This window comes from Gymnogyps californianus, chromosome 27, assembly GCF_018139145.2.
Source record: "Gymnogyps californianus isolate 813 chromosome 27, ASM1813914v2, whole genome shotgun sequence".
Lineage (NCBI taxonomy): Eukaryota > Metazoa > Chordata > Aves > Accipitriformes > Cathartidae > Gymnogyps > Gymnogyps californianus.
This window is the reverse complement of record NC_059497.1, coordinates 6,105,070-6,127,502: the sequence shown is the minus strand read 5'-3', so window position 1 is coordinate 6,127,502 and position 22,433 is coordinate 6,105,070. Positions and strand designations below refer to the sequence as shown.

At 44.4% G+C, this 22,433-nt stretch overlaps 2 protein-coding genes across 3 annotated transcripts in view; one reads left to right on the top strand and one right to left on the bottom strand.

The window, feature by feature from the left end:
* LOC127026358 (guanine nucleotide-binding protein G(i) subunit alpha-3) overlaps positions 1-22,433 on the top strand; it is a 378,524-nt gene that overhangs the window by 231,431 nt on the left and 124,660 nt on the right. The gene's annotated exons all lie outside the window — the stretch shown is intronic.
* On the bottom strand, positions 9,380-21,484 carry LRIF1 (ligand dependent nuclear receptor interacting factor 1). Of its 2 annotated transcripts, XM_050911542.1 has the most exons (5): positions 21,259-21,290; positions 17,308-17,383; positions 13,505-15,020; positions 11,652-11,930; positions 9,380-10,324 (listed from the first exon to the last, which is right to left on the bottom strand). In XM_050911542.1, exons 3-5 carry the CDS (start codon positions 15,005-15,007, stop codon positions 9,857-9,859), a joined length of 2,250 nt encoding a protein of 749 aa, XP_050767499.1. In that variant the 5' UTR covers positions 15,008-15,020; positions 17,308-17,383; positions 21,259-21,290; the 3' UTR covers positions 9,380-9,856. The 2 variants fall into 2 exon arrangements, with proteins under 2 accessions (XP_050767499.1, XP_050767500.1); XM_050911543.1 differs by lacking the exons at positions 17,308-17,383; positions 21,259-21,290 and adding an exon at positions 21,448-21,484.

Here is a 22,433-nt window from a genome sequence, read left to right as displayed (position 1 = left end):
TCCCTGGAGAGTTGCACACTTGGCTACACGCTCTCCAGTGAGGCAATACACAAACCCCAGTTTCTGGCTGCCTGCTACAAGCTAGAAAACATGATGTTTCACGTAGCAGAAACCCCTTTTCTGTGCCTCATTTCAGCCCCATTAGGCAAATGGCTTAACCAGGAGATTGTCACGACAGCGACGTACTGCCCTGGGTTTGCAGGGCCCCGATCCCTGCTGGGAAGGAGGGAGAGCGCCCTTTTCCTGGTACAAAAGGCGGAGAAACAAAAACCCCATTCATTCATTCATGCAGCTTCTCAGGAAGGCTCTGGTAGGACCCTGCCTGCTCACAGGGCTTTCCTCTCCTTCCCCTTGGTGCCTGGCATCACCTTCCCTTCATCTCCCTCTCCCATGGATCACTATCAGGGACAGAGAGGTTGTTCCTGACAACAAGCGTCGGACAGGCTGCCCCGGGAGCAATTCCTGCTCCAGGAAGCCCCAAATGCCTCTGTAGTAGCAGCACTCTGATGAGCCAGCCAAGACAGACCAACACGTGAGCCATCAGGAGTCTGAGCTCTGGGAAGACTTTGAGTTCTACCTAAACCAGCACATTCCCAAGTTTGCAGTTAAAAACCCACCACCACCACCACCCTAATGCTCCCCCACCAGCTCAGCACCACTTGTGGGGTTTCCCGCTCATTTGCAGATCCACAGAAGTTCAACCTCAGAGCATCAAACTCTTCTCTGTTTAACGACCTCCTCAACACTAGAACCCTCTTCCTCCTCTCTCACCCTTTACCAAAGGGACAGGGATGAGCAGCACCCAGGAACAGCTCCGTACTCCTGACGGACTGCTCCAGAGTTACATGCCCCCGTTGCATCTCTGCCTCTTTCTCCCCCTCTGCTGCAGTCCCACCAACACAGAGGAGTGCTCCTGAGGGCCGGGTCCTCCCTCTCCTACTGAAGACTTTCAGTAGCCAGTCCCCCTGCAAGAAGTTGGGCATAGCCAGACTGTGCTGGCTGAGGAAAGTCTGAAGACTCAAGCAGTCAACCCGAGGATCTGCTTCCCTCGCTGCTACAGGACTTACAGGCCCCTGAGGGCATTAATGTACCTTAACTGCCCTGACCAGCCTCACCTGGGACCTCCTCACACACTCTTTGCCCATGGCCCAGGAGCTCCAGGTGAGCCCAGGCCTGAGCACCCAGTCCTGGCCTGAGCTCTGTTGTAGGAAGACATGCCTTCAGTTCTGCCCTGGGCTTTATTTTGTGGACAGACCTCAGACCTAGACTGTAGGTAACCTTCCTCCAACCTCATCTCCTCCACAGACCTCAAATGCGCGGTCAGTCCTGCCTCCAGTCCCATCTCCCGCTGCACCTTGGATGGACCCAGAACCTCGTTCATCATCTCACCTTGCCTGGGGCTGTCTGTGGACCCTCTTATCACCACCCTGCTCTGCCTACCTGGCCCAGCTCCCTGGTTGGTGAGGGCACTGCCTCTGCCCAAGTGCCCCCCCAGCTCATCCTTCCCCGGGGAGCAGCCCCACTCCTGCTGCTCCCTGACAAGGTGAGATGTTTCAGTTGATTCCCATTAAGTTCATCAGCTTTTCCTCGTTAAGGAGTGGCTGCAGCCATACTTCTCGTCCTTGCCAGTTCCTGTGAACTTGTTCTTCCTCTGCTCCTGCCTGACTGCAGTAAACTTACAGACTTGGGCTAGAGAAACTGCCACCTAAGTGACACCAGTGTCTTCTTGTGAGACCAGAAGTGAAAACAGGGCTGACTTTCTCACCTGCTTGGTGTGCAAGCTGGCTCTACAGCGTTACTCCTGAAATGAGTCCCACACCCCGCTGCAAGGACAGTAAGGATGGAGGAATCCGCCAGCAGCTGAACACTGGACATGAAGCACGCCAAGGAGTCACAGCCCTCTTGCTAAGGCTGACAGGAATGCTAACATAAGATATCTATTAAAAACGGAGAAAAACCTGCTAAAGCAGCGATATCCAGCAGCCACTCAAATGCTTGGTGAATCCTCACCCGACCAACTCGACAGCTCTGGTTTGTCAGATGGCGTTAAGCTTGAACGCCACTTGTCACGTGTGAGAGGTGGAGTACAAAAATGTCATGTATTTCCACCCAAAGTCAAATGGGAGGCTGCCAGCTTGGGGGAGGGGAGGCAGCTTCGGTGAGCGAGAAGGATGTGGTAAAGACGCAAAGAAAAAAGCCAACAGAGAACATGGCAAGTACTGAGCGTTATCTTCAGAGAAGCGTGAGAAGACGGGGCAGGAGCTAGATAAGGGCTTGTAGTGTTACGGAAGGAAACTGTTCAGCTGACTCATCCTTTATGCATTGAAACAAGGTCTTCATGGTTTGGGGGTTTTTTTTAATTATTATTTGAAGAAAAATGATTAGCAAGTGAGGCCATCATCAATTTAAAAAAAGAGAATTAAAAGGGTTAGCCCAAAGGGCAAAATGTGTGCCAGTCACTGGAGACTGTTTAGAGAGCAAATGTGTGCTACCTAGCCCAAAAAGACTTGGGGAGGGAGGGGAACAGCCAGCGTGGCTGAACTAGGTCAAGGCAGCCATTAGATGTAAGAAAAAAAGCCTCGGATAAATTGAACTTGCATCCAAATGAGCAGGTGACTTAAGGGACAACAAACGGGTTTTCAAACATCAGGAGGAAGTCTGCCCGAAGGTTTTTGAGATCAAGGTACAGAATGAGTCCTCAAAGAAAAGTCTATCAGAAAAAAGTTAAGATCTTGGTATCCATGACCACCACGGAAGAGCCCAGAAAGGCTCCCATCCTTTCGTCACAGGGAACTGACAGATCCGTCTGAAACTGAGATGTTGGTAAGAAGTTTCAAAACAAGCTGATGGACAGTAATGAGTTTATGAATGCACAGGATTGTACTCTCACGTTCAACCAAGAACCCTAAAGGAATAAAAGATGAAACGGCTGAAGTAAGTTCTCACTGAGAACTGCTTTAGCACTAGAGGACAGGAGAGTGGCAAATACAACACCAACTTTTTGAAGCGTTCCCAGGGATGTCTATGGAGCCGTAAGAGCAGCGCTTCCTTGTCCATACCAATAAAATAGGTAGAAATTATAATAAAAATAGAATGATGGAATAGCAATGCTGGACTGCGTAGGAAAACATTGTGACATTGCAGCAACAATGTAGTAAATTCCAATGGGAGATCTTATTGGAGATCTTCCTGCTTTACATTAAAACCCTCTCTCACTCTCGTAACCACAGGCAGGTACCAAGGTCGGTGTCCACGTAGTCTGGCCAGTAGCTCGGTGCCAAGGCACCTGTATCCAGGCAGCTTGTCCAGTGCTGCTTGCTGGGACATGGAGGATGACGCCAGCTTCCAAATCCTCCTCGCATCTCCTGAGTGGTTCTGATTTTGGCAACTACTTATTGGCTTTGAAAGTACCTTTTCATGCCCTTTAGGAGCTGACAGATTGCCCTTTTTATCTGTCCATCCTTCCCCACTTCTGTGAACCATTTGGATTTAGTTACCATCCTTTCCCTTCTTACCTGGCTGTCTCGTGACTCCTACTCTACCTTCCCACCATCATCTCTTAAAGGCCTGAGTTTTCATTTTCATCTGTTGCCTTTTTTTAGACTGTCATTAGTTTCCTGAGCTGGAGGTCCTCAGTAGCTACAAACAGATGTGCTGGGATCCCGATGACCTGCTAATCGCAGTGCCATCGACCCCTGCCATTCTCACAGCCCTCCTGCCGCTTGTTTCTTCTGCCGCTCCCATGGCTGTTCATTCTCTCTCCAAACTGGTTTTCTCTGTTCTATTACAATGCCCTACAACCAAAGAAAAGCCTCCACAGGTTCAGTTGAGACAAGACCTGCCTCACAGATCCAGCAGTGTTTATGAAAGGAATTGGTGTTCCTGTAAACCGGGATCTGTGGTCACGCATCTACGTGGACTTCCTTCACCGTAGTTTTACAGAAACCAGGCTGCTATGGCAAAAGAGGGACTGTCCTCAGCCGTATAAATAGCTGGTTTAAAGAGAAGAAAGAAAGGCTGACTCAACAGTCAGTTTCTCAATGAAAGGACGAAGTCCCAGATACTCCTGTTGGAGCTTGTACTCTTCAATATTCACAAATTATTTAGAAAAGCAGGTGAAGAGCAAGATGTCAAAGTTTGCCAGTGGCACAGCTCTCAAGAAAACCGAAAAATGCTTCAGAAGGTTCTCCTAACACCAAATAACTGAGCAATAAAACAAATTATGAAATTCAGTGTAGATGAAAGAAAACCCTCGTGTTTCCATACAGAATAATGAGCTCTGAATGGGCTGTTATGTTCAAAGAGAGCAGCAAATTCAGCAGATCACTCCACAAAAATATGAGCTTAATAGTAAAGAGCCCTGGCATATAAGAAATTATTAAGGAAGTATAGAGAGCGAAACAAAAAACATCAAAATGCCACTGTAACTCCATGATGCAATGACATTTTCATCAGTATAGTGGTTCTGGTCCATCCATCTGAAAAAGATTATGGTGGAACTGGAAAGCTATGGAGAAGGGTAACAAAAATGGTCAAAGGTTTGGGATAGTTTCTGTTCGGAGGACACCTACACAGAATTTCCCAGTCTAGGAAAAGAAAGACTGAAGAGTAAGATGAAAAAAGTCTACAAAATCATTTTTTGCTTGGACGTAGTGACTTGAGCCCTGGTTACACTCACCTCAGAAAGTTAACAGAAAAATACAACAGGCAAAATAAAAAAAAATCAAGGGGTATTAAACATAAAGATACCACGTCTGCTTAACAGCTGGAAAATGAAAAGTACCAGTGAAGTCTTGCATATGATCATAGAATCATAGAATCATAGGATGGTTTGGGTTGGAAGGGACCTTTAAAGGTCATCTAGTCCAACCCCCCCTGCCATGAGCAGGGACATCTTCAACAAGATCAGGTTGCTCAGAGCGCCCTCCAACCCGGCCTTGAATGTTTCCAGGGATGGGGCATCTCCCACCTCTCTGGCCAACCTGTGCCAGTGTCTCAGCACCCTCATCGTAAAAAATTTCTTCCTTATATCTAGTCTGAATCTACCCTCTTTTAGTTTAAAACCATTCCCCCTTGTCCTATCGCAACAGGCCCTGCTAAAAAGTCTGTCTCCATCTCTCTTGTAAGCCCCTTTTAAGTATTGAAAGGTCACAATGAGGTCTCGCCAGACCCTTCTCTTCTCCAGGCTGAACAACCCCAACTCTCTCAGCCTTTCCTCACAGGAGACGTGTTCCAGCCCTCTGATCATTTTTGTGGTCATTTTTGTGATCATTATGTCTTTGTACTCTTTTCTAGGCATCCACTATCACTCTCCATTCTGAATTCCTTCCCCGCGTTGGTCTCTGCTGGAGAGACAATGATGGACTGGATGGAGAGACAATGATGGGCTGGATGGATCTTCAGACTAATCCAGCACTGACTACTTATGCTTTCATGTCTTGCTTTTGAAAGCAGTGCCATCTCCCTTTCCGTTTGCCAGAAGCTGTCTTTGGACTGCACTGTAACTGCTCTACGCCTCCCAGATCCACAAGAGGAGGACACGTAGGGCTCCGCCAAATTCAGCCTTGGTACATGCTCCCACCGCCAGCTGTGCCCTTGGAGAATCGGTCACAATTTGTCCACTCAAATCACACAACTGTTGGCAATTCAGGGTCAGTTCCACACTGTCCGAAACAGCTGGAAAGCTGAACCTGCACATCCTTGATGACAACTATCTGCAGATTAACTGATTTTCTAGTATTTCTGCACACCTCCACCCCCAGCAGCTGACTGCTGGCTTGCCAGGAAGAAACTGGACCTGATGGACTCTAGGGTACCCAGCTTCCAGGTGGCCTCTTGTGCTACATATGGTTGAGTCACCATTCCTGGACGTATTTAAAAGACGCGTAGACGTGGCGCTTAGGGACATGGTTTAGTGGTGGACTTGGCAGTGCGAGGTTTATGGTTAGACTCAATGATCTTAAGGGTCTTTTCCAACCTAAATGATTCTATGATTCTATACATGGCTGGGACAGACCTCTGTGAAGATCTGTGTCCTCATACAGAACTGCTGGTGCTGTGGTGGGTTGTCCTCTAGCTGAAAAGTAACACCTTCGCACATGGATAGTTCTGGCCAGGTGATACTCCAAGTGACCAGGTTAGGCTGATGTTGGCAACTGGCCCAGTATCGTCTTTGCTTCCCAATCTGTTTTGTCCAGCACTCACTGCCACCTTTCCTCTTTGGACCCAGAAATTCCTAAAAGGTCTTACGCTGATTCTTCCTGAATATTTGCTTGAAAGGAATAGTCTGAATTCATAGTCTAAATCCATGGTTTTCATATTGCTATGCACTTAACGCAGCAAGCGCGGTGTGTAACTGCAATGCCTTCTGCCAGCCAAGGCTGCGCACAGGGATGGCTGCCAGTAACTTTCACTCCTGGGGCCACAGCCAGCATTCCCAGGCCGCTAGTTTTTCTGTCACAAATAAACTCTTAATAGATCATAGTTCAAGGACAAACAGGGCAGAAAAAGAGAATCCGCGCTACAGATGATGCATCTGGATGAGGAGCAGTTCCAACAACCTGCGAGGTCCTTGGATGTCGGAAGTCCCTTTGCTCCTGCCGTTGGCGCAACTTTCCCACACCAGCACACCATGGGGCTTCTCTTGGCTCTCGGTGATCCTTTCAGCTTCGCATTGATGTTGTTCCAAGAAAGAGATCTTTCTCTTCCATAGATGGCTTGGCTTTGTCTTTCTGAATTGCACAAAGTGTCTTCCATTACTAGATCGCAAGGAAATTCACTTTTTTCCACCAAATGCTACTGGTCACATTTCTTCAAAACCTTGCAGTGAGGATTCTTCTCTGAATTTTCAATCTCTTAGCATTGTCTTGAGAGAAAACTCAGGATAATGGACCACTTTGCTAGGGTAAAAGAAGTTCTGGAAGAAAGAAGGTGGTGTGTCATAGAATGTCAAACCTGGAATCCTCCCAGCAAAAGGAGAGGATAAGTGAACTCAGCTTCATTAATTTCTTTGGAAATCGTTGGAAAATAGAGGAAACACTTTTGTCAGAAGACAGGATAAGTGAGTGATGTCTGTTGGAAGACTATCACAATAGGTGACTGCAGCACCAGATACAAGACACACGGCTGCTTCCATCTCCTTTCTGATTGCCGTCCCCTCATACTGGGTCTGGCTGGGATGGAGTTCATTTTCTTCATAGCAGCCCATGTGGCGCTGTGTTTCGGATTTGTGAGGGAGACAGTGCTGATAACACACCAGTGTTTTGGCTATCGCTCAACAGTGCTTGCACAACATCAAGGCTTTCTCTTTTGCTCACTCCGCATCCCTCCCAGCAAGTAGGCTGAGGACAGACAAGAAGTTGGGAATGGACGTAGCCGGGACAGTTGCCCCAAACTGATCAAAGGGATATTCCATACCATATGACGTCATGCTCAGCAAATAAAAGCTTAATGAAAGGAGGAGGATGCAGGGACGTTTATGGCTACAGCATTTGTCTTCCCAAGTAAACATTATACACACTGAGACCCAGGAAATGGCTGAACATCTGCCTGCTGATAGGACACAGTGATTAAATTCCTTATTTTGCTTTGCCCGCATGCAGCTTTTGCTTAACCTGTTAAACTGTGTTCATCTCAATCCACAAGTCTTGCCTGTCTTCTATTTTCTCCCCATCCTGCAGGAGATGGGAGCGAGCGAGCGGCTGGGTAGGAGCTTGGTAGTTGGCCAGGGTCAACCCATCACACCCACATACGTGCAGGGAACATTCCCACTTTTCACACAAAACGATTGCCTCATCACTACTGCTTGTATTTGACAGGCAGGCTTGGCCAAACTTATACTTCTTCCACACTTTCTGGAACAAGCACAGATGAGACTGCAAACAGACCTCTTCCTCACTGGTATCACTGGCTGCTCAAAAAACCCACCTCCCATAAATTAGCCTCTTTGCTTTGCACATTTACCAATAAAGGACACACAACATCTGTGCACACCTGCTCCATAAGCAACTCAGCCTGTCAGGCTACAGGACGTAAGTCACTGGTCCAACCAACACAGTCCTTTCCTCAGGTGCTCAGCTGCCTTGCATGTGCTGCTAGCTCTGTGACACTAGGGCTGCACAATAACGTAGGTCATGAGGTCCAATTCATTCACATCATTCCCTCCACTGTGCATCAGCCCTTCATTAGGTGTCTGTTTCCCTAGGCTAAACTACAGGAGTTCTGCCCCAAAACACTCACTCCATACACAGTGATCCCATGGATGCCCACGATAATATCACCCTTACTTGCTTGCTCTATCACAGGCACTTGCCTCTTACACAGTAACCTCAATCATTAAAGAGTTCAGTTCCATCACATACCTTTCTTCTTCACCCACCACTGCATGTTTGGTGTACCATCTTCTCGTACACTTGGTCTATCTCAAGCTCTTCAGAGCAGGGACCATCTTTTTCGTCCCTTGTAAAAGGCTGTCCTGCCTCTCTAATCCACTTGAGTTTTCCACGCTGTCAGGATGCATATTAAGAAAGAACATTGGGCTGATACAGTCTATTAGGCTCTCCAGAGATGTATCTCCAAAGCAACATCCTTCGCCAAAACCCTGTACGTACACTAGGCATCCATGTGGTAATAAGAGAAAAACCTTGCAGATGAAAATTTGATTAGAATACAGAAAATAAGAATAGTAGCAAATAGTCTCCCATGAACAGAAATCAGCAATGGACTTCCACAGGGATCAGTGACGTTGAATATAACCATAAATGGACAAGAAAAAAACCAATGACAAATTCTGTTGGCAAAACAGTTATTCATGGCTGTAACAATAAAGACTGAAGAACTGCCGAAGGGCCTTACAAGATTCAACGACATGGACAACAGAGGGTAGTGAAAGGCGTCCATAACACATGACAGAATATGCTGGGGAAATACACTACAAAGATCTATAAAAATTATGATGGCAAAGACAGTTTGAGTGCACATTCTCTCCTACAATGCAAAACTAAGGTAGCATCAAATGAAGGTAGCAAGAGACATGTTCAAATAACAACTGAACAAATTAACGGAAAAGACACTAAAGAAGAATTATTAAAGATACCACCCCTGGATAAAGAAATATGCCCTTTTTTTGCTTCAACAAGTTATTATTCAACATAAATCTGTTTAAAAAAAATACACCTCCCCCCCCCCCCCCCAATAACCCCACAACCAAACTTCAACATTGCACAGCTGGCAAAGGCCTTATAAAGGCTTACAATAATAACGGTAAGAGACATATATCTAGATAACTGTCAGCAGGGGTTTCTACTGCTTCGGTCTTTACATCTGTAAGAGGTTTTGTATAAATATCTGCATTATTACTGCCTAAAGTCTAATTGCCAGATGACTTAAATAGCATTTATTGAACACTGACCATTGACCTTTTATGACAATTGACAGTTCTCAGGAATTCACAAATTTGTCATGCACATTAGGAAAACAAAAAAATATCTACAATTGCGGTTTGCAATTTACATTCAGTTTCTAAAAGATAGGCCATGGAATTCCAAAGAGGGAAAGTTTATTTGCTAGGACTAATACAGAAACCCCTCAATTCAAAATATAGAGAATACACTAATAAAAATGCCTATCATCTGCATTCTTTGATACATATAATGTCCCAGAAGCAGAATTTGATGGTTCAAGTCTTTTATTTCTGGTATTTAACAAGAAACCTATACTTTTCTAAATACACACATACTGTAAATCTTATTAAGATCTTCCATCTACCAGAAATATTCATGTTCGTTTAAACAAGGAATTTCTTCTTGAAGTCACTGAAACGAAGATGAATATGGTCCAGATCACCAGCTTCAGTATTTCAGCTTTGCTGCATTTTTCTACGCATCTCCTCAAGTGCTGCTTCTCGTTCTCTTAAGAGCTGTTTAAGTCGTTTTATTTTTTCATCCCGTATTGTTTCATCCAAGTCTGGGGGAGTCAAAGGGAAAGCATCATCTCTGAAAGAACCTTCAAGAATTGAAGTATCATCTTCACAAGACACTAAAACTGGAATACTTGAGTCTGTAACGTCACTGTATTGAGAATATGGGTCTTGCTCAGAGTCCCTCCCTAGAGACGATATAACAAAGTCTGTGGAAATACTTTGCTGCGGTAAGACTGGTGGAGGTGAAACACTTCTGTTAAGTACGCTGGAACTTGAGCTGGTATTTTCTGAACTTGAACTTGTGGTTGATTTGACTGAAGTTTTCCTTCTCTTTCCACTGTCTGACAGTGGTGAGGATTTTATTTTTCTTTTCTTAGTCAAATCCTCTTCCAGATCCACAATTATCTGTACAGTCAAGAAACATACAAAATATACTTCTGTTAAATTGAGCATCATTCTACATTATAACATCACAGTTCACTAAACACAAATACAAGTTATTTGTTGCAAGCTTCTTAGAATTACTATAAGGAACATGTTTCTTTTAGCAATTTGAGCAAACGTACTTCCGTGTTCAATATTTTTCTAGCAAAGATTCCCAGTTAACAATTCCAGAACATTGAATTCCTTCCTTAGTCAACAGTGCACTTCTGCCTTTCCTGTGCATACCTATCATCTCCTGTTGCTGCTTGAGTTCTTAAACTGTAGTATAAGACAAAAACTTTCTATCTAACTTGACGGGAAAATTCAAAACGTAGAAGAATTCTTCATGCTTATATTTCCAAAAAACTCAAACATTAGCAATAATGTCCATTACAAGACTCCATTCCTCCCAGCTGTTTTGTTATTTAAATGTTAATGTACTTTACCAAGAGCAACCAGTAGATCTGCTCAAGGCAGCGCTCTTAACAGAGAATTATTAAAACCTGAGAAAGCCTTTGACTGGGTAGAGTAGAATCATACAAAAGAAAATTTAGAACACTATGACTGAACAGAACTACTTTGGATGGATAAAATAATTTTAATGCATTAAGATGGAAGTCCTTACATCAAGGGAACCTTTCTAGAAGCACCCAAGCAAGTTCCTAGCCAATAACAAAGGACTAAGTTTATAAAGACATTTGTAACTCTAAAGATTAGACAGGTACACAGGTCAATTTCTTTTAATAAAACCACCCATGACTAAATGGATACCTTTCTTTGGGAGTCAGCCACACCTAGTCACGTGACTGACTGAAGTGCCTTGAAATAATGGCACTTGACTGATTTCAAACTCAAGGGTAAAGCCTCACAAGAAATAATTCTTCTATTAATCTGCTTATATCCATTGCACTACTGGATAAATATTGTTTGCAGAAGGCTAAATACAAATCAGGATACAGAGGCATGGTTTCTGTTCCAATAAAGACCATCCCTTTGACTGTTCAGCCACCACTACAGGGTCCAGTCTTCTTCAAAGCATTTGTTCTTCATATTTCCTTCAGTGGAACCCAGAAAAGAGGATAAAAATTCTTAGATGGTACACAAGTCGTACTGAAATCGCAACTCTGTTGCGGTACACAAACAAGTTCTACAAACAATTCTCACAGGGCCCATGACAATTACTGACGAATACTGACGAATCCAGAGGTGGGAGGGTCCAAATAAACACGCAGCTCTGTATTGACTATACATATGCTGCTTTCTGAATGTGTTGCAGTACACATTTTAGCACTGAAAAATTTCAAGATACCTTTTCCTCTTTAACACATTCCTGATGTTGACTTGTTATTTCCACATCTAACGATGATGAACTGCAAGAATCATTTTTCCTTTTCAAGTTGTTACTGGAACAAACCCTTTCTTCTGGTTTCTCACAGGAGGTCCTTAATGGTATTCTCTTAAGGTACACTCTCTCCTCCTTAGAGAGACCAAATTTTTTCCTTAATTCCAAGTATTGTTTCCAATGTGGCTTCTCTTGGTGTTTGATTTGAATAACCTTTCCCGGTGAATCCATCTTTTCACACTGGATCTGAAACACAGAAACAGTGAGAGAGCCATCAATCACACTCTCTCACTCTCTCTCTCTCCCCCCCATACATATAAACTAAAAACTAGTTACTAGACAGACAGGTGAACATTTGTTTTGTCTGCCATTCTCCAAGAGTTACATTTAACACAGGCAAGCCAATTTTGAGAAATTATATACATATTATCATAGGTCTAACACTCTTGTTAGTTATTTAAAACCCCAAGTACATCATGAAACATCCAGAAAATGCACAGTCCAACTAGTAAACCACAGAAGCAAAAGAAGCAACAAGGGAATCACCTGTTGTGAAACTTCAAAGTAACAAAGGAGGATGATGGAAGATCAGACAGTGTCTTTACAGTGTCACTTTCAGACTGCTGAATGCATTTCATATTTGCATTGTGGTTGATAATACTAACAAAGCACTATTAGCCTTCTCTCGTATCTAACCTCATTGTAACCTGAGCTGTTTCTGATCTTCAAGCTCAATCTCACATCAGTACGTCTGGCAATCCATGGGCTCGCAAATTTACAGACTAAAAGTGGCAAACATTTGATGTGCTATTTTTCACAGAGGTTAAAGCAAATGAGAATGTTAACACTTGGCATCACACAGTACCGAAGAAAAAAAAGTCTATTTTAACCATTTTTCAGGTCAGGAACAATCCAAAAAGAGGCCCTACAGTCTTGCAATGATTAAATGTCTAGAATTTGCACAAATATGCTTAGCTGACATTTCTCTTCTGCCCAGTCAACACAAGCAAGTATAAACTAGCTTCAGAATGGTTTTTTTTATCTGGAGGCAAATTCATTCTGGCCTCTGGAGCAACTGAAAACTTGACCTACAATCCTTCATGGGTAGAGTTTGTGGGATTTGAGGCTAAGGACTTTTTACATATTTTCGATGTTATGATCTTAAAAGAATATGTAGGTCCAGCCTGAAGGGGGAATACCATTAAAGATCTCAAGAGTTTCTTCTGCCTGACATGAAACCATGAGTCAAAGGAGGTGGATCCCTCCCCATCATTGCATGAAAGGAAGGAAATGCAGCTCCTGCCTTTGGCTGTCTGAGCTAGCGGAGACTGGAGCTGACTTAGTGCAACACCAGAGTTTGTCTCTGGATGACAAACCTTGCTCTTCCACCTTGTCTTCCTCTTGTGTAGCTGCAAAATTCTCTACCTTACATCACACCTACAACACAGGCAATGGCTGTGCTGTGAGAATGTGGCATCAACAACATTAGAAATCAGACAGCTCCCAGAGCTCAAACAACGAACAACTTTCCTATAGTTTCAGTTGTTACCGACAATTTATCTTGTGAGGAAATAAAAAGTCATCTTTTCCCTGCCCCTTTCTTTTCTTTATGCATTTTCTCACTTGCATAGTGCAATTTCATTGAAAAAAAAAAGATCATTTATTGAATAGAACCACACTTTAGATGAGCATTTCCAGTGACAGGATACCTGGTTACAAAAATCTGTGAACTTATTAATAGCCATTTTATTCAAATAGAACCAGGACCATATAACAATTTAGCAGAGACTGAGATGGGCATGTTTATTGGAGAGAGTTACCTTTTGCCAGTCTTCACTGAAAGCACACTCTTGCTTAGACTGAGGTAAAACAGCACTTGCTGCTTTGGGGGAATGAATCTTTTCTTTGCCATTTTGGCATACATTTTCCTGTGTCCCTACTGCTGTAATAGGGGTCACTCCACTTGAAATGCTCTCGGTGAAGGGCAAACTCTTTCTCTGGTTTACAGTGGAATTCTGCTGATTAGCACTTGGTGTCACCAGAGCTGCAGGTGCAGATTTTAAGTCATTTCTTAAGCCAGTTGGTGAAGAATTTTTTGAGTTTGTACACGTTTTTGGATCTTTCTGAGACAGCACCATTCCTTTGCTTTTTGACAATACCAGATTCACTACTTTATTGGTTATTTTATTGACTGCAGTAGAATCAATTAGCTTGGATGTCTCCTTTTTAAGTGAAGCATCAGAAGAGGAAGATGCTTGTTTGTCAGCTTGGGCTGACAGAACATCAGAGCCTCTTTTGGTCAACAGATAGACTTTCCCATTGTACATGACCAGAGCATTATCTTTAATAGGTGTGATTTTTGTTTGGCTTCCACCAGGACCACTAGAACAGAGTGGTAAAATATTTGCAGAGTTAACTTCTACATTCTTCATGTCTGACAAAGTTTTCAAGATCTTGGAAGCCATATTATTTGATGACTTCACAGGAATAAGGCAAGGCGCTGATGACTGTGGACTTTCTTGCACAATCCATTTCATTGGAGTTTGCTGGCACTGCTGACCATCAGATGTTACTGTCTCAGGAGAAGAACTATTTCCCTTTTGTGTAGCTGTCATTATTAATGTTTTTGAAACTTCTGTGGCAGGTTTTGGGCAAATGGCTTGCAAACGCTTGGGAAGTACTGTTTTCACTGTGTTCACTGGTGACACGTAAATAACAGTTGGCATTTTTGTACTGTCAGCTCCTCCAGACACATTTGTTGCTGCAGCTGCAAGTATCTTTTGCTGTATTGCAGGTGGTAAAAAAGAAGCTGGGACAGATTTCACTTCTGCATCAGCTGGTATCTGGAGGTGGTGGCCAGAGGGCAGTACTGGAGACTTCACAGTAACTGGAAGACTTTTTGTGTTTACCAACATGTATGCAGTGTTACTCTGGTTAGATGAACTTGCTACAGCAATGTTCTGCAAAGACAGTCTATCAACTGAAACACAACTGCTCTGGATGTTAGCAGCTGATTTTGGAATTAGGCTTTCTTTTTCAGAACCTGCCCTAACGCTTTCCTGTTTGTCTAATGTCCTTGTAAGAATAATCTTTCCAGGATTAGGAGACTGAAAAACAGGTATCTTAACAGATGAAGGTGCAGTAGTATTGGCAAGCTGTGTCTTAAAAGTAAGATGGACTGGACTAGAAATATTTGCTTTAGAATTATTTGGCATGGCTGAAGACTGAACTATTGGCACAAAGCTTCCAGAAGATTTAGAAATTGGAAGTAATTTCAGAAGGTTTTTTCCATCTGGTCCCGTCGTCTGAACTACTCGGTACATACAGCCTGCAATGCTTAACAAAACAAAGAAAAGAGAAAAGAAAAAGAAAAACGAAAGATAGCATAAGTGAACACAGCATAGATATTTTAATTAATGTGCATCAGTGAATCGTATACCCAGCGCTGCTATGCCTTAGAAGCAGATTAACTACTGAAAAATGCCAGATCTAATCTTCAGAAACTTCACTGGCAAAATTCATACTGATCCACTTAGTGTACATTTTGGGTTAGCATTTCAGAATACCACCGACTATCTGAAAATAATGTCCAACTTTTACATCACAGAGTAGCAAGAAATGGCATCCTTTTCAGATAAAAATAAGTTAAAAGACCCAAGAAAACACCTTACATTATCCTCCTCTTCTACTTACAGGGCCTTTCATTCTGAAAAAGAAAAACGTTATCTCCAGATTTCACAGAGAAGCCATATTTTTTGCTTTCCCATCTCCCTGTTACTATTAATATCCCTACTTAGTGCTATGAAGTATGAATTTCAGGAAAGCTTCAGGAAAATACAGGCAGATTAGTTGCATGGCAAGATGGAAGCATAAATTACTTCAGACACATACATACAAAAAAGAAATTAAGATGCAGAATACATTTGCTTTGCGGAATAGGATGTAGGGTGACCAACTCATATGCTTGCATCTCAGCTGCCCGCTCATTCTTTAGGCAGATATAGACTACAAAGGTGGTCATCTTCAAGGAGATGAAAAACAAAAAAACCACTCAAATGCTATCAAGGTATGTACATTTATGAGAACAGAAGTCTAAGTCTAGGAAGGAAAAGGCTTCAAAAACGAGGAGGAACACATGGAAACAGCACCACTGAAATCTGAAGAGTAAATAAAGATTTTTTGCAGGTGAAGATAGGAACTCAAAACAGCAAACAGACAGATAGAATCTTGTCAAACCAAAAGTTAGTTGTGACTGCTTCAAATGCCAAGATTTTTCAAGTCCATTGCAAGACAGAGAATCATTCCCACTTCAAGTGAGTTTGCCCGAATGCAGGCATCTTCCCCAAAGAACTCTTGGACTCTCAGAAGAACAATCTAATGCCCAAAGCACTGCAGAAGCAACATGGCATGTTGAGACATATATGATCAAAAGATAGTTTCCTCTCACTAGTAAAGAAGAGACCAAATGAACTGGAAGTAGGTTTCATGGTCTTGACATCAGATCCAGAATGATTAAAAGGCAAAGCTGCCAACTCCACTTTCAGTCACCAAGAGCACTCTAGCTCTGTCCCATTGACTTTCTACATCAATAGATGCATTGAGAACATGGACATGAGATTATTTCCCAGTCCCAGTCCAGATGACATCAGTATTGTGTTCTGTTTACTCTCAAGTAGTTTTGAAACACTGGCATTCTTTCTGGCAGTGAAGCATTACAGTTTGGGCTTCCAACTCAGCTTGGAACAGAGTGACTAGGAGATATCATTCATGCGTCCCACCGTTGTATCTGCTCAAGAAGTCAGTCAAGACATTGCCTTTTCCCATCAAGTGAGAAGTCACAAGGATGCTCTTCACTCCCAGAGTTGGACAGTTCCTGCTACAGTCTGAGGGGTCACGTTCCCCTTGGTGGTCACCATAAATAACCATGCTATTGTCTGTCTAAAACATAAAGGCTTTAGACACGCAGAGCCTTCCTCGCTGTAACCTTAGAATTAACTCCCACGTCCAGTATTTTGGTACAATGCCTCATTTCTAGGCATACTGTGTGAAAAAGTTTACGTGATTTATCAGTGCAGTGGGCAGCAAATTCTGCAATACTTTTGTTTTAAAAATAACATACTGAAAATGAAAACACGGGCAATACACCACATGGTTCCTAGTGGAAGGTGCCATCAGAAGTTTTAGCAGTAAAATGAGGTTGGATGTTTTGGAATCAGAAATGATAGCTGAGAAGGACTAGCGCTGAAAGGTAACGATCTTACAGAAATATTTTTGCTTAAACAAAGAGCAACTAGAAATATTTGTATGTTTGAACTTAATTAAAGCAGAAAAGACTCACTTTTGGAGCCACTGTAAACCTCCTAGCACTACTGATAACACAGAATTAGGAAGACCAGCACTGAGCTCCTGGACAGCTTTTTGCATCTGTATCTGTTATATGCTTTGAATCTCTCGGTGCTTCTTTCATAACCCTGTGATCTACAGTCTCAACTTTTGTTCTTTTCTATATATATATATATATATAAATATTCTGAAGGCAAATTCAGAAGGAAATTTTCAGCAAGTTCCACAGACATGGAACTGCTGAACCACTACAGCTTTTACAGAGCAAACAGGCACTTACCTCCGCTCAAACTAACTAGCACTGCAAATAGGCATCAAAGGGCAGAAGAAACCTCCAAAGAGGCACGCTCCTCCACCTGTCAAAGCAAGGGGATACCTCTAACTTTCGGGCAAGAGGAGGGGGAGCAGATCAGAGAGAGAGGAAGCAAGAAAAACAGAGACAGAGAGATGAGATAGAGGATGCATTTGCATGAATATTTTCTTCAGCAGCAATGCCAGTTTCCAGTGCTCACCTCCACTCTTCTCGTTTCTACCTTGAGTCACTGTTCACCTCCCTTTTGATGGACTTAAAAAAACCTGGTTTTGACATTGTGCTACAAACAGGATCTTTTAAGTAGGCTGAGGAAGAAACCTGCTTTAAAAAATCCAGTTTGTCTGAACTCCAGATCATTCTGCTTTTCATGATTACAGAAGATAACCACAGCTTTTTATCTTCATGCTCTACGTAAAAAGAGCAAGAAACCCCAAAATTACAGTTTTCTGGAAAATAACATTCTTTTACTTGAAACAAATAGCAGGTACTTACAGGATTGCAGAATTACAAAAAGCTAAAAGATAGACAAGAAAGAAGGAAAGGAAATGTTCAGATGAGATATTGAGAAGTTGTATTCACACATATTTACTCAAACGTCTATGAAACAGGAAGGAAAGATCATAGACTCATAGGATGGTTTGGGTTGGAAGGGACCTTTAAAGGTCATCTAGTCCAACCCCCCCTGCCATGAGCAGGGACATCTTCAACGAGATCAGGTTGCTCAGAGCGCCCTCCAACCCGGCCTTGAATGTTTCCAGGGATGGGGCATCTCCCACCTCTCTGGGCAACCTGTGCCAGTGTTTCACCACCCTCATTGTAAAAAATTTCTTCCTTATATGTAGCCTGAATCTACCCTCTTTTAGTTTAAAACGATTACCCCTTGTCCTATCGCAGCAGGCCCTGCTAAAAAGTTTGTCCCCATCTTTCTTCTAAGCCCCCTTTAAGTATTGAAAGGCTGCAATAAGATCTTCCCAGAGCCTTCTCTTCTCCAGGCTGAACAACCCCAACTCTCTCAGCCTTTCTTCATAGGAGAGGTGCTCCATCCCTCTGATCATTTTTGTGGCCCTCCTCTGGACCCGCTCCAACGGGTCCATGTCTTTCCTGTGCTCAGGGCTCCAGCGCTGGACGCAGTACTCCAGGTAGAGATGTCACTGTCAAAGTTTTTAGACGCTTTTGCTATTTCAGGTACAAATTGAAAATGCTTCACCGTATATATCTCACATCACTAAAGACTTTTCCAGGTGATAAAAAGAAATAACCAGGACTGACGTTTCATGTTACCAAAATAAAATAAAGCATTTTCAGCTTTTTCATACGTTACTGAGTGATGAAGAGGAGAGCTAGAAGCTATTTTAATTCACTCTGCAGGCCATCGTTTCTTTGAAGACTATGTTTTAAGAATCCCTTAAGCAGAGTGAAAAAATCTTTCCATCAGTATCCCCCTTTAAGAGTGTCAGATTAATTTAGTTTAATAACAGGCTAATTTCTTTTCCTAAAAAAAAAAAAAAAAAAAAATAATGGGAATTCTGTAAATCATGCCAACTTCTACTTGGGCATTTTCCATAATTACCGAAGTAGAGTTTTCTTTCTCCTCTTCATCCTCCTTCACCTCCCTACCCCAAAAATATAAACCTCCTCAGATCTCATATAGTAACACTTAGAAATACTTCTATTGTTATGATACTTTAGCATGGCCCAAGGGCTGAACATAAGGCAGATCCCTGAACAGAACTTGAGGAAAATAAGCTCATGGAAGGGAAAAAAAAAAAGAAGTGGCGGACTGGTAGAAATCTTCTCTAATGTCACCATAGAAAATATCGAATTCAGGTAGTTAGCTTTCCTTAAAAAAAAAAAAACAATTCTGTGACATTCACAGAGAGAACTGTCAACTAGATGACATTCTTCTTGACCAAAAAAGGTCATTATTTCTTTAGCTAAATAGTCTGCATGGCAATATTGAAAGCTTCCTAGTCAACAATGGAAATGGCATTAAGCAAGCTATGAAAGCAGTGATAACAGAAAGAAACAAGAAGATTTATTTGTTTCTACCAAGCTAGAACAATAAAAAGAACAGCCTACATTTCCCTCAGTTGAAACAGAATTCTTGTTTTCTTCACTTATATGATCAGGCACACCAGTTCTATTGTCTAAAGTTCTCATCCCATATTGTTTATTACTCTTATTAACCAGCAGGCTCAAAAAACAAACTACTGAGTATTTAAGAATTTATCTTCTGTCCCTAATTTTTGCATTAACAAGAATATCCTCAGAATATTTTCAGTAAATAAAACCATTCGCCAAATCCATTGCAACCACCAGTGCATCCCAACACATCACTGCAACAGAAATCATGATCATGCCATCTAAAAAATATATCAGTGGAGATAAAAAAAAAGACAGAAAGGCTTGCTCAAACGTCAATTATGCTTCAAAGTTGTCAGAAGAAACATTCCCTTTCAGCAGAAGCAAGTTACTTCTTAGTCTGTCAGTCAGCTATTACTTTAGAGACAACTTTCGTCTTCTATGAATATGAATAAATCAAACAGGGACTACAAGCCACTACAAACTTCAGAGAACCAACTTCATGTATTTTAATGGGTTAAGTTGAATCCAGGAAGCACCAAAATAACATTTATTATAAATTGGAAGCATACACCTAGGGACAAAGCAAAATTAAGTGATTGCAGTCTATATTTATTTTATATAGCTGTATCCCATCCATGTATTAGCTGAATATTTTAACAAAATATTTTTTGTTATTATTACCTGAAGGAAATCTGGAAACGTATGTTGAGTTTGCATACAAAGCTAGGAATCCTATCCAGAATTTAGGTCCAAACCATTCCTAATGGCTTGGGGTGTTATCGTAATCCAGAAGCTTTCAACAACGGCAAAAGAAACATTTTCTGTTTGACAATAATTTTGCATGGAAACACTTTCACTCACTGTAGAATATTCTTTGGAGTATGGATAATTATTCTAGGTTGTGCTAACTGCTGGGAAATGGTCCCTGTGCTTTATTATAAGCCACAGCTCTACCGATCAATGACCAGGTCCTCCTTCAGCCATAAAACCTTTGGCAGAATTACAGAGAACATCAACAGTGCCAAAGGTACATCCCACAGCCACAGCAACCCCGTGGCTCTAGTGAGCTAACCCAAAACTCTTCACCAAATAGATGCAGCAATTGGAGAACTCCAGAGACAAGCAAAATGCATCGGGAGCCAAACCATGACTCGAGCAGTCGGCCCCTGCTGAGGTCCTACCAGTTTAAAGCAGGAATGTAAACACAGAGTCTTAGGCAGCCTAGAAAATTTCCTTGGCATGATTAGAGTCAATATCATCCGGCTCACATTGGGTCTACGGTTGCATATTTATGTTGTAGTTGAATTAACAGGTTGGTGTAAAGCCATTCTACTACTGTAGAAGGTTAAATCTCTGTATCTCACATCCCTCTTCCTTTTCCCAATTTCCTGGCTGCCTCCAGCACAAGCCTAACCACACCGTGACTTCACTGGCCTCACGCAAACACAAACCTCTGACAGCAAAGGAGCGAGCAACGTCATGCAAGGCGAGCTGGGTGAGCACACCGTGTGCCGGGGCGGAGGCGTGAAGAGCCGGGAGGGACGCAGGCGCAGCAGGAGGAGGAACTGTGGCACGCCCTCAGGCTGCTTCCCCTGCCCATCCCCCCCAACACCCCCGTCTTCCTCTTCGGCCTCTCCCCCTTCTCTGCCGGGAAGGGTGACGCTGCCCCAACTAACACCCCAACACCGGCGACACCTCGCCTCCTCCCCGCTCCGGGAAGAGTGCAGGTGACGGAAGCGGGCCCCTCCCACGCCGCCGCTTCGCACCCCGCTGGGCCCCAAGGCGCACGGTGGGGCCCCGCCGAGGGCGGGAGGGAGGGCGGCGGGACCGTACCTGGCGGGTCTCTCCCTGCTCGGCCGTGCCGGGCGCTCCCGAGCTGTCCGGGAGAACAGCGGTACCGGGGCGGCGGCGGCGGCGGCCCGTCTGCGGAAGCGCTGCCTGCCTACCTCAGCCCGACGCCGGGAGGGGGCGAGCGCCGGACCGCCCCGCGCTGCACCGCGCCGCCCGGGGCCCGGTACTCACAACTGCGTGGCGCTGCCCGGCCGCTCCTCTCGGCTCCGCGGGGCCCCCAGCGGGCGGCTGGACATGGCGCGGCGGCGGCGGCGGCGGGAGGGGCCGGGCTGCCCCCGCCGCGGGGGCGCAAGCGCGGCACCGGCGGCGGACAAGGGCCGCGGCGGGCGGGCGGGCAGGGTGGGGCGTGGGCGGCGCGTCACTTCCGCTCGCCCCGCCTCCCCACCTAGCTTCTCCGGCCCGCGGCCCCTCCGGCCGCAGCGCTCCGCCACCAATCGGCGGCCACTTCCGGCACGGCTACTTCCGGGAGAGGGAGGAAGTGGAGCGCGGCGCCGCCGGGCGGCCGCAAATGGTGCAGCGAGTGGCGGCGGCGCTTCCGGCGGCCGCCGGAAGTAGTTGGAGGCGGTGAGGGACTGCTTCCTGCTTGGCCGGTTTCGAGGCTGGAAATGGCCGGTTTCGAGGCTGGAAACGGCCGGTTTCGTCGCCAGCGATGGCCCCGATGGGAGGAGGGGGCAGTCCCGGGCCTGGCCTCCCCCCACGGTCACCCTGCTGGGCTCTGGGGATGGATGTGGCTGAGCCGCCAGGCCAGGCCAGGGGCAGCCCCAGCGCTGGGGCCCAGCCCAGGCAGGAGGTGACGCTGCTCCAGGCCCTTCCCCACAGAGACCCCAGCCACCACACCCATCCTCACACGTTTGGCCAAGGCACTTCTCAGCCCCGGCAGCCAGCACTGGATGTCGCCTCGCGGGACCCGTCCTCAATCCACGTCACCTTCCTCAGAGCCCTGCACTGCAAATACGCACTGTCCAGATTGCTGTTGCCCCCAGCGTGACTCTTCTGACCAAAACCAGCGAGTGAGACCATTGCCATTTTCTGCCGTCAAGTCACACAATCACAGAATCATGGAATGGCTGAGGCTGGAAGGGACCTCTGGAGGTCATCTGGTCCAAACCCCCTGCTCAAGGAGGGCCACCTAGAGCCAGTTTCCCAGGACTGTGTCC